A 12,294-nucleotide genomic window follows, 5' to 3' on the forward strand; every position below is an offset into this window, starting at 1 on the left:
AGTTAAATAACTTCTAGCAGTACAAAAACACTTTTAATATTGACCTTATTTTTCAAACCCAAACAATCCGCGACACAGTGACGTCATGAACCCGGAACCGGAGTTTTGCAACACCAAACTACTCCAAAATAACGGATGCACACACTTGGGGTATTTGGAAGCCGTTGACAAAGTTTCAGGTTGAACAGATACTGTGTCGGGGAGATATTCGCTCCACACACGCACACACACACACACACACACACACACACACACACATGCACACACACACAGGATATTATTGCTTTTTTAGGTAGAAGGTAGATAATGCACAATAAAAAGTTGAAAAATAGTCAATAAATCATGTTTAATTAAAGGCACATCAAGTAGTTTAAAAACCACTAATACACCTCTAGATTTGACCATTATAACTATATCTACATCATGCATCTCATTGATACTAATACAATCCCAGACTCCATGTTTGCACACTTACACACCACAGACTTTCTGCACTATTGCTGGCCTAACCACACATCAATCTTGGTCCAAGTGTAAATATTTGTGCAATTTTTATTGTCATTAAAGTACTTCACAGTGCTCACACCTAAGACTCACCTCAATGTTGTTGAGTCAAGGATAAGCTCAGGCTCATTTTAGAATTTTCCAGTGCTCTCAGCTCCACTGCTGAGACAAAGCTCTAGAATTCGTCGATATAGTCTGTGTCTGGATTGAATGCAAGCATTGATTTGGCTTTTTTCTTTCGAATGTCGGAATTGAGCTTCACAGAGTTCTGATCGTCCGAGAAGGACAAGTACGCTGCGATGCTGCTCCTCACTCCGTAGCTCACCATGCTGTTATCGCAGCTGTCTGTGCTCACAAGCTCCTTCCTGAACAGAGAGGGAAGAATAAAGCCAATTTATGGAGATGAAGAATAAAGCCAATTTATGGGGGTCCTTTACAAACTTTGTGGCAAGTTCCAGTCTGAATGCTCTATTTGCAGGGATGGGCAACTCTATCACAGCGGGGGCCACAAACATGTGATGGTATCTGATCTGAGGCCAAGGGCCACATGATCAATATTCATGCCAGCATTTAGAACAATGACCAATCAGAGCATTAATACAGAGGGAAAGGGTCTGTGGTTTTTATGTTTTGTCAGTTTTTAGTCGTTTTGTGTGTGTTTGGAGTCGATTTGTGCATTTTTGGGGTCTTTTTGTTGTTGTTTTTAGTATTTAGCTGTCACTTTGTGCATTTTTTTAAAAAATAGTTTGTGTCTTTGGAGCTATTCTGTAATGTGTCGTTGTGTTGTGTGTTTTTGTCGTCATTTTGTTTAAGTGGTTGGTGTCTCTTTCTTTGTTGTCATTGTATGTATTTTTGGAATTTTGTGTACTTAATACATTCGTGTACTTAGTCTATTATGGTGGGCTTCATATTCCTTCTAACTTCCTGAATTACAATTTTTGGAGATTTGCTTTGGGGGCTGCAAAAAATTAGGCTGAAACCTGCATGTGGCCCCCGGGCAACCAGTTGCCTATGTCTGCTCTATTTGATCTCACTTGTCACTCACTTCTCACTTTTTCAGATCGTCACATCGTGTAGGCATCGAAAAGTTATTAATAAGCGAGGAAAAAATGAAAAAGGTGACAAGTACCTTTCTACTTTCTTCCAGTCTAAGTTCCTTCGCATCAGGGTAGGTAGCGGTCCGGAGCGTGCATCTGCTGGTTGTACTGAGCCGGTCAGGCAGGGGATGGTTAGTGCACAACAAAGTCCATCAGCAGAGTCTGAAAAGCCAAAATATGAGTACGGAAATTTGAAGTTTTCATTTCTTTAAAGTAACTTCAAGTTGCATTGACCATTTTCACATTTTACTGTTCATCAGCCAACCATTTTCCTACATTGAATAAGTCATTTTAAATCATTGCATTTAGTGCATGTTTTCCGGTCTGTCCTAAAATAGGACTGTGATGATATCTCGATATGGCGATATATCGCAATATTTTTCCGCACGATCGATTATCGATGTGCTCCCGCTAAGTATCAATTTATTTATTTTTGTTTTATTTCAAAACCTTTTCTGCTTTTTCACTAAAATGTGCAGATAGGTCTTCACAGAACCAATATATTGTTTACTGGAATATTGCACTACAATGGTGTTTACAGAAAGCACTATTGGACATACTTATTCGTTTACATTGATATGTTTACACTTATTTACAGAAATGTTACACTAAAATAGTGACACTGTTCATAGGACACTTTTTCAATTTATTGTCTTTCAGAGATATGAAATAAAAAGGTATTTTTTCACTTAATCGTTTTTTCTTTTCTTGTTATGTCATAGATTATCATAGATTGATTTCTGACCAATATATCGATAATCGCAGTAATCGTGATCGTGAGCTGTGTATCGCGTATCGTATCATGAGGTTCCCATCCCTATCCTAAAAGCACCGTTAGTTCAGGAAATAGTTCAATAAAACCAAAACACTGATGAGCAATACTGTACATCTAATTTTAAAGTTTGAACCGTTTCTGCCACTACTCACCAGAATAGTGATTGATTAAATCCTCGAGGCACTGGAAGGTGAGACATGGAGAGATGTAGTACCAACTGTTGTCCAGTCTGAAGATACGATAGTGCATTACAGTCTGATGTTTCACCGACAGTGAATACAAACCTAAAGAATGTGACACAGAACAGAGTCACGGTCTATTACAACAGCCAAGAAACGGGAAAATATGAGGAAAAGTTTTATCCTCTGGGTTTCGTCCGCATCTGATCACTCAGTGTTGTAGCATCATGTGAGTGACAGAGTTTGAAAACAATTCAATTCCTAGTCATACCTACGAGATGCAATCCTTCTACTGCTCTTTGCAGGAACACAATAAGGTATAAGGAAAGCTGAGCATTTGTTGGCAAATCAGAAAGAAAAAATCTACACCGAGTGGTGACATTATGGATGAAAAGGGAAAAACCTTCCAAACACCTTCGAAAGAGGAACTATTCTTGAACTGGAGGAATGCTAACAACGTCTGGCAGGGAACAAGGCCAACACAAACAACGATAGAGAGGAGGAGGAATAAAAAAAAAAAAAAAAAATTAAAAAAAAAAAGACAACACTGACTACAGATGAGAATACACAAAAAAGGACTGTTCAGAACAACTCAAGAATGTTTGACCAGAGAGACATGTAAACCCATGTAAATTTGCGATGGTAAAACAGGGGACGGGACCCAGATAAGCAAACTGCTTCTCTCGTCTCCTTTTTCGGCATGTACAAAAAAAAAAAAAAAAAAAAAAATGTAAAAAAAAAAAGTGAATGTAACCATGTGGGAAATAAACCGAATAAATAAATAAAATAAATAAATAAATAGTTAATCACACATTCTAAACATGAAGCGACTGCCAGGAAGTGTACATCCTGTTCCCTTTGATCTCCACCATTCAGGTCTTATTGGGCTGACAGGGTGAAAAATGAACCAAAATGTTGAATCATCTCAAACAAATTCTTTACAAGAAGACTTACAATCTATCTCCACCCATAAACCCAATATCCTGAGGACATCATAGAAACTAAAAATAAAGTTGGGTTTTTTTACAAAACTTGGAGTTGTTTGAGTATAGTCTTTTTTTTTTTCCTCTGTCCAGGTTCTGTAGCATAAACATTCCACCTCTTTTTGAGCTGACTTTTCCTACCTCTCTGGCTTGTGCTCTCACGCACCAGGAAGGAACCCATTCTGTTCCCAGGAAGAAGCAGCAGTTCTTCAGCCTTCTGCCTCTCCAATCCTTCAAACAGCCACCTGTCGTAACAAGAAAACCTCATTAGGCTCCAATTAATGCCTGAAAAGCCCACAAATACAGTAGCTGGAATTCAAAAAAATTGTAATCCCCATTGTATCATCCTGATGCTTTCGGCTTACGACACATATAAATGACTTTTCTTACCCATGGTAGACTTTTGCCACGTGTCTGTGTGGTATGTAGTTCTCCTTCCCCGTTTGGATGGAGCGCACTCTCCAACAGTAAGCCTCGCTGACCACCACAAAGACACCAAAAATTAAACTAATGACTGACTTATCGAGTCAACGCTTCTCTAGACTCACATTATCAAGTTATACATTTTACTTTTCATCCGCTCAACTTGCTGTTTTTATAAGAAAAAGACTCAAATATGAACATACTGTGCGACAACTTGCAGCTTTTCACCCATTCTGTAGATAGGTTTACCGATTTCAGCAGAAGGATAGTCCTCTAGGACCACCACAGCGTCATCCTCTGAACCTTTGAAATAAAACATCAACAAAAGTCAATATCTTGATCGTGGTTATTATAGCTCTTTGTGATATTTCAGTCTATTTGAATTATGCCAAGAAAACGTTCCCTCGGGTTGCGAAAAAAGTTCTTACCCTTTATAGAGTTGTCATTGTTTTCAGTGATGATTTTGTTTTTGGAGCTCGCTCTGCTCATCAAAGTCCCCATCCTCCACATTGATCCCCCAACAGCCTGAGGTCAGGTCACACAGAACAACAAGCTACAAATATCTGTGTTTTTCTTTTACGGAAGCTATATACGTTCTCCTACCATTGCACAACTTGTAACTCTCATTGAGGGGAAGATCTCAGCAAAACAGATGTTGCAAAAAGGGGAAGCGAAGGCTAAATTCATACATAATTTTCCATCTAGCACAGGAACGTAGAAATCTCATAGAATACCCTGAACTGAATAAACTCAATCCTGAATGTTGAATTAATTACATTGAAGAGTTAAGTCATAACATTAGTGCTCGTGGGTATTTCAACAATGGTGCATTTTCTCAAGTTGCATCACATTGTATTTTGGTTATAGTTTGGTTAAGAAACAACAGAAAGATTGACACATTTTGGAGTCTCTGTACACTTACCTCCAACAGTATATTGCTCACTTCGATCTCATCAAGTGCGGTGAGGGCGATGATGGCCAAAACAGGACATGACTGCGGCCAAAGAGCAGTACCATGTGCACAGAGGTTTACAAGAATGACATGTCACAGAGTGTGGTGGCAGCGCTGCATCGGGCTGTAAAACTCACTTCCTCAAACGACAAAAGGAAGGGAGCAGAAAAAAAGTGATACAAGCTCACAGCGGCACAGTTTACAGTTGATATGAACAAATCAATCATCTGAGCCGTGACTTAGCAGAAAGCAGGAGAACATCCAGAACACTGAACTCAAACAAGGCAACCTACTCCTACAATTGTTATTATTTACTGACGACTATGATGCTTTTTTTTTTTTTAGAAAGAACAGCAACATAAAACAAGAGATCCAGATGTAAGAGCTAAAAGATTTTCTGCTGTGCTCACAAACCATCAAAAAGGGAACTTACCCACCAATATTGTGTGTCATGGTATAAAGGCGAGGTGTGATGATGACAAATGTTAAATCCTGCAGTGAACTTTAAGCTGCCTTTGACTGGTCAAGAGGTGAATAATAGCAGAACCCAAGTTTGCAAGGTCAGGAACACATTTTCAACAAATGCTCTTTTGCCCAATTTTCTTTCAAAATTGCGTTTGTAAAATGTTTGTTCCCATTAACAAAAAAAGGGCATAGAAAGGACTTCCTGTTTTTTTTTTGTTTTTTTTTTTAAAAAAAAGGGGTGATTCAACAGTATGTTGTGTTGGAACTACCTCTGTGTAATGTAACATTTTTTGTTTTGTATAGGTGCTCACACTCACAGACTAGTGTACACACAAGTATTCCTAGATGTGTCGAGTCTGTGGTCTGTGCTTTGCTGCAAGCTATGTAAATGTTTATTTGTCTGGTATGTGACTGATTGTGGGTTTTTCCACATTTTGTACTTTTTCTTGACAAACAGAAAACATGACAACACATTCACATTTTCGTCCATGTGCAGCCCTACAGATGCATCCAAACAGTTGGAGTTACAAGCTTCTCACGTGATGCAAATATATTAAGGCTAATGTTTATTTGTATTAAAAAAAACATACTAGACCTGCCAATGAATGGATATTTAATATACTAGTAAATGTTATTAATTAGACTCCTTTGCTCTTTCAGTCTCCATAACAATACCTTGATTAGGTCATTCCGGATTATAGATGTCATAAATATTAGACCTGCAAAAAAGTCATAAAATTTAAGAGCAACAGTTACAGAACTAACAATAGAAGATAAGATAACCTTTATTGGGGGATGTATGTTCAAGCTGCCGCTGAGAATCGTTAATAAAGGGACCAGAATTCAAGTCTCCATTGGCGCCTTAGTCAAGGAGTCATTTCCAACATCCTCCATTGGTTGATGTTCAATATTAGCTTTTTGTCATGATTTGATGTGCTGATGTTGTCTGACACTAAATTTCCCATATCAACCAGTACAATTCATACATAGACCCCCCTCCCTCCCTTACCAAATTTTAGTTCACATGATATCTCTTTATGGAAATAACAGGTTAAACCTACTTTGAATGTCATGCCCCACTGGATGTATTCTACAAATAAACATAATCTGTGCAAAGAAAATATTACTTATTCAACTTCAGTAATGGAAAAAGTGACATTTTCTTTTTTTTAATAATAAACAACAGCACATATCGGTTTTTCAATATAGGTGGAAAAATTATACCGCTGTCGACCAATATTACATTTTATGTCTCATAACAGCCGACAATATTGGTGAGCTGAAGTCATAATAGTAGTTTTAAAAAAGGTGGGGAAGAATAGACTGTTCTTACCCACCTTTTCTATTTCCTGCCTTGAGTCTCTCCTCCCTGCTCCCTTTCCCCTCCCCTTCCCCCTCCACTTAGGTGTAACACTGCTCTCCCTTTTTATATCCTCCCTATAATAAAAGATTTCTTACCCTTCCTTAGGGAGGGCTGGTGATGGTCACAATTAAGCAATAAAATAAATCAATGTATTTTATTGCAATAACAAAATATGCATTGCTGTCTCATAATGATTGCACTTCTTGTGGTGTTGACCTTTGACAGCATGTGCAGACAAGAAGAAAAAAAAAAATAATAATTGTAGTTTTAAGCAAAGTGTGCTTGGGATTGTCATTCACTGGACAGCAGTTGCATAGAGGCTTTGTCATTATTGGTGTGTACCTCTGAGGTAGGTGTGAGCATGTGTGTGAAGTTATTAATATGAGCCACTAACTCTTTGGGACTGTGAACTCCATACTAACATACTACTCATACTACTCATACTGTCTGACGTCAAAATTAGTATGTAGTGCGTTCCAATTAGATAGTATGAAACGATTGAATACGCGAGAAATACCTGGATGTATATTATATGGGGACATTTTTGAAATATGCACGATGGGCACACTAGTCATAGTCAATAGTCATACTCAACCACCCCATGATGCATTGCGAGTGGAATGTAAAATGGTCCTGGGACCAGCTTCAAGCTAAAAGTCAAACATCCCCATTTCAAAACTAAAGCATCTCTTCTTGTCTTCCATTACTTTTTAATCGCTTTTGTAAATAAGGCTCTTGTTTTGAAGTTAACAGGATGTTAACCCTTGTCAGTTGCACAATGGCGGGTCTCTGAAAATCTCTGAAATGTCGGGAATGAAATGTGTTTCTTTGAGTTTTATGGATCAAATAACCACATGTTGAAATGCTACTTGGTCAGTTTCTCGCTTAAAATGCTTGGAAGTAGACTTCAGTGGGAACGGTCACCATCCTAATCATACTAATAGTATATAGTAGACAGTTTATACTTATTGAATGTGTAGTATGTTAGTATGCAATTTCGAACACAGCAAAGACTCTGTGGCAGGTGTTCAGAGCTGCTGCTGGATATGAAGGGAATACATACCATGGGCTCTATTGTGTGTGTAATTTTTGAGAGTTTCCCCATATGATTGATGTCTGCTTTCCAACACGCGTCAGGGGCGTTTTGGGCTTCATTGCTTTGAAGATGGAAGATGATTTGTAAGCAGTCATTCTGGGCAGAGCCATTGCTCTCTGACTCGTAAATACACACTGTCTGCCTGTGGCTGCCGTTGCCCACAGCTGCCAGAGGCTAACAAGTTAAAGTCTGGATGTGTTTGAACACTTTGAGGAGAAGTGACGATCCAAACCGCCACTCTGAAGTTACTAAATGAATGACAGTAAGGAATTTAAACTCGGATGCAAGTGTTGTTTTAATTAAATTCTCTGCAGTTGTTTTTCTTCCTTTCAATGATACAAATTGCACATGCCTGGACACGGATAGTCCGCCCTTTCTCACTGTAATAAGCAGTGACTATATTCAGAAGTTAGACTGACCCTACTGGACTCCTAACCACAGGATTGACAGGAATGGTTGTGTTGGCTTTCTATACAGTATATCTGTATGTATTTGCTGCATTTTCAATCCCAAATTAAATGTGAAACCAGAATTGTCCAAACTCAGTCCTGGAGGACTGTAATCCTGCAGGTATTAGCTGTTTCTTTGTTCATCTGAGCATTGTGTCTTGGCTTTTTAGAGACCCGGATGATGACGTGGTCATCAGAGTTTAGTGTGAGCGCAGAGATATCTAAAACTATCCAAACTACAGCCCTCCAGGACTGAATTTGAAAGCTGTACTGTCTGTGATCCACAAAACCATCTGCACAAGTAATTTTCTCATTCATTATCACATTCCGCCAAGCTTTCACAAACACTCCTGGGAATGATCCTATGATAGATTTCAGCAGCAGTATTTTTTTTTCGTTGCTTTTTTAAGGGATTCAAAAATATCTAGGATCTGTTTTACTTGCACGAAGTACACGTCAGCAGAATGATTTGGTTTAATTTTGATGGCAGAATAATTAAAGATAATTGCATAAAAAACATCTGGGCTTGTTTTCTTTTAAAAACCGCTGCTTAATTAAAAAAAATTGTGGGACAGAAAACAGAACTCCAAAGTCGTTCACTTTTGAATCTTCCCTGGGAACGCAGCATGAGCAGCACCTTCCAGTAAAAGTCAAAGAACAACAACAGCATCAGCATCTTTTGTCCTGACTGAAGCTCCAGCACTGCATCAATAATTCCAGTCCGCCGAATGCTCCAAGACGTGAATTAACGCTTCAGGAAAGATTTACTCATGAGAGTTCCGTCACTGACAGGACTGTGAACTGCAACCACAGAGAAACCGAATAAGTAGAAAATGTGTTTTTTTAAATCCTCACGGTGGCGCAGATGAAGCTGAAGCTCAAGAGTTTAAACCCTGCTGGTTGTGGTGGCTTTCTGCATAATTTGCATGTTCTCCCCGAGTATCTATAGGTTCGACTTTGGGTATTTCTCATTCCTCAATCAAAAAGCACGTGTGCCTGAACAGGAGGACAAAATGAGGAGGACTCTGTACCCTTGTCCAAGTGATTGCAAAGATTAAAGAATCAGTGTATTTTCTTTGTGTGACTTTTAGACTTCCAGAGTTTAAATTCCCACAGCTTTGAATATTATTCAAATCCAACTTGACATCTGATAGCTCATAAATGCTCACATCGTTTAAACTCCAAAGTAATCCCAGGTGATTTTATCACTGTTATTTTTCTAAACTTCCTTTGACCCAGTACAGACTTTAATACAAATGTTTTTACTGGCTCACTTTAAAACTCTTATATGGTCCCATTAATCTCTCGAAGTCACAGGGGTTACTTGAGGTACTTCCAGGACCAACTTGACACTGCACACAGTGTGAGTTGTAGACTGGCTCTGATTGTGTATTAAAGAAAGTCGTCTCGCTCCAGTCTTATCTCCAAATGTGTGCTCTGCAAAAAGTGAAAGTGTTTCCAATGTCAGGCTTTGAAGCTTCATAATGGTTCAGGTGTAGCCACCAGTGCATTCTGGCTGCCTTTCCCATTACCTCCACATGTATCAAAGATAATACCAACCTTCGTCCTTAGAGCAAAGTAACTATGGGTTACCAAGCTGGCTCGCTTCGTCAAGCCCATAATGGAAGTCTGAGTCAGTGCTCTTACTCTCTCTCTTTAACAATCCAGATGGGAGGGAGACATTTATAGGTTTGTCATCATCTGTTACCCAGTTATTAGAGGTCTGTGAGCGATCTACATGGTGTATGTGTTTGCAGTGCACCTGTGAAAGTGTATCCACCTCTCTGGGAAACATGCAGGCAAACCGCTGTTTAAAGGCATGTAAAGCCCAAAAAGACTCCAGAGGCTAATCTGATGGAGGCTAATGCTGTTTTTAGCTGTGGTTTAAGCATGTGTTTACGAACTGTAAACAGGCAGTGAGTGAGGTATGACTGTGTGGAACACAATATTCACAAGTACCAACAGTTTGGTGATGCTGATATTATATTCAGTCACCAGTAGTACCGAAGGTTTTTGAGAGATTTCTTTTTTGTTTGTTTGGCTGTTTTTGGAGTCACTTTGGTGTATTTTTGTAATTATTTATGTTTTTCTGTAATTTTTTTTAAATTTCTTTTGTCAGGTTGTGTTTTGGGAGTCATTGTGTATTTTTTTGTTGTTTTTTTGTTTTGTGTATTGTTTTATTTAAATTTTTTCTGCATTTCTTTAGCCGTCTTATGTATTTTTGGAGAATATACCTCCACCAAGGAGGTAATATTTTTCACCAGCATTATTGTAAATACTTGTTGTGTTGTGGTTGTCCTGTCTTTATAATTTATGTATTCTACATTGTCGGGTTTTTGTGTTTAATTTTGAATCTCTACATGTCTTGTACATGTAGTGGATTCAACAATAAAGCTGACTGAGATATTTGTTCCTTTGTTTGTGTGTCAGGATTACGTCTAAATTTTAACCAAAGAGACCTTACACGATGAAAGATTCCATTAGATTTTGGAGGGGATTTAGATCAATATATATATATATATAAAAATTCCTAACTCATCTTTAGGGGAAATTTTAAAAACTCATATCTAGGTTTGTAATTGACCGGCAAAGAGGATTTCGGGCGCTTGGTGGAGGTTTGCACTCTTTGGGTGCTCTTGTTTACTTTAAATGTAACCATTTGATCAATTGGTTTCAGTCTTTCAGAGTTAAAATCTCTGAATTTTTGGGTGATCACATGATGGATCTTAGGTCACCACTGAGAGAGTGATGACTTTACCTTTCCAGGGAAAGTAATCAGTGACAAGCAAGCATTGCATAACACGAGAAAACCTCAACCTTTATTTTTCCACCGACTGGTTTCCAAATCATTCAGGTTCTGCTGGCAGTAGTGACAGTTTGTTTGCCTGTATCCTTCCTTTGAGAAACAATCCACAAAGGGACCTTGAAAATATATGGCCAACGTTTCCCAGCGTGTGCTCTATTTACTATGTAGCCATGGCTTTCTAGACGATTAGTCTGCTCTTACATATTACCAGCACTCTAAGTGTGAGTCCAAAAACCTAATAGTGAGACATTTGTCTCTTATCATTTGCAAATGTATTAAAACTTTGCAGTTAGGAAACTTTTTTCCCACAACCTTTTTATTGACCGTCGAGCTGCTGAGGAGTAAAAGGTTTGATGAGTCACTTTAACCTTTGTGGTAATATTTGAAAGAGCAACAATGGCGGATGCTTGATTAATCACGATGGAACATTCAAACAAATATTCAATAGCACTTTCCCATAGAGAGTTTCTGTGTTTTTTTATTAACATCTTTCTGTACTTTTCCTGTGAATGTGCCATCCACTGTTATATGCAAGTTATGTGTGTGCCTCATGCCAACAAAAGCCATCAGAGGTGCTTCCATTGCAATGTGATGTCTGTTATTCCTTTAATTCCTTTAATTCCTGACATGTCTGTCTTTTTTCTGCATTTCCTGTTGTCATCAGAGATCACGGTTTGAAGCCAAGACTTATTCACAATCCTCCATGAGAGGCCAGCCAAAGATTAGCAAGTAAATGTTTCCATGGATTACGTTCATATTCCTTTTATACATATCCACGTGTATATTGTTGTCACATCACTCTAAATTAACCCATAGCATAACAACTGCGATGTTACACATTGTCACCAATTGATGCGTGAAAGAAGATGGCACAAGGAAATGTGAGGTGAATAAGAGGTCAGGCCATCTATCAACCCTCAGAGTGTAATAACTGAACGTACACTGGTAACAGCTTGAGATTAGAGCTGCAAAATGATGGGAGTTTTGCAAAGTTAGAAACTTTCCATGGAAATTACAGGGAATAAATATATAGGAATAAACAAGGAATTTACAAATTTAAGTTTGGCCCTCAACAGTGATGTTTAAAGGGCCAATGTTACGCTAAATCAACTTTTCTGCACTTTAAACATCGTAAAAGTGCTATATAGGCTTTATACACATGCCCGAAGTGTTTTTTCATTGATTCCCTCAATCGTTAGTTA

The 12,294-nt window shown here is 38.4% G+C and overlaps 1 protein-coding gene across 1 annotated transcript; it reads right to left on the reverse strand.

Moving 5' to 3' along the window:
* Positions 1-534: 534 nt before the first annotated feature.
* sla1a (Src like adaptor 1a) lies at positions 535-5,042 on the reverse strand. Its single transcript, XM_028461433.1, has 8 exons — positions 4,884-5,042; positions 4,390-4,486; positions 4,165-4,264; positions 3,929-4,015; positions 3,680-3,783; positions 2,529-2,660; positions 1,634-1,763; positions 535-869 (listed from the first exon to the last, which is right to left on the reverse strand). The coding sequence occupies exons 2-8, from the start codon at positions 4,469-4,471 to the stop codon at positions 680-682; spliced, it is 825 nt and encodes a 274-aa protein (XP_028317234.1). The 5' UTR covers positions 4,472-4,486; positions 4,884-5,042; the 3' UTR covers positions 535-679.
* Between the last annotated feature and the right edge of the window lie 7,252 nt (positions 5,043-12,294).

This window comes from Gouania willdenowi, chromosome 11, assembly GCF_900634775.1.
Source record: "Gouania willdenowi chromosome 11, fGouWil2.1, whole genome shotgun sequence".
NCBI lineage: Eukaryota > Metazoa > Chordata > Actinopteri > Blenniiformes > Gobiesocidae > Gouania > Gouania willdenowi.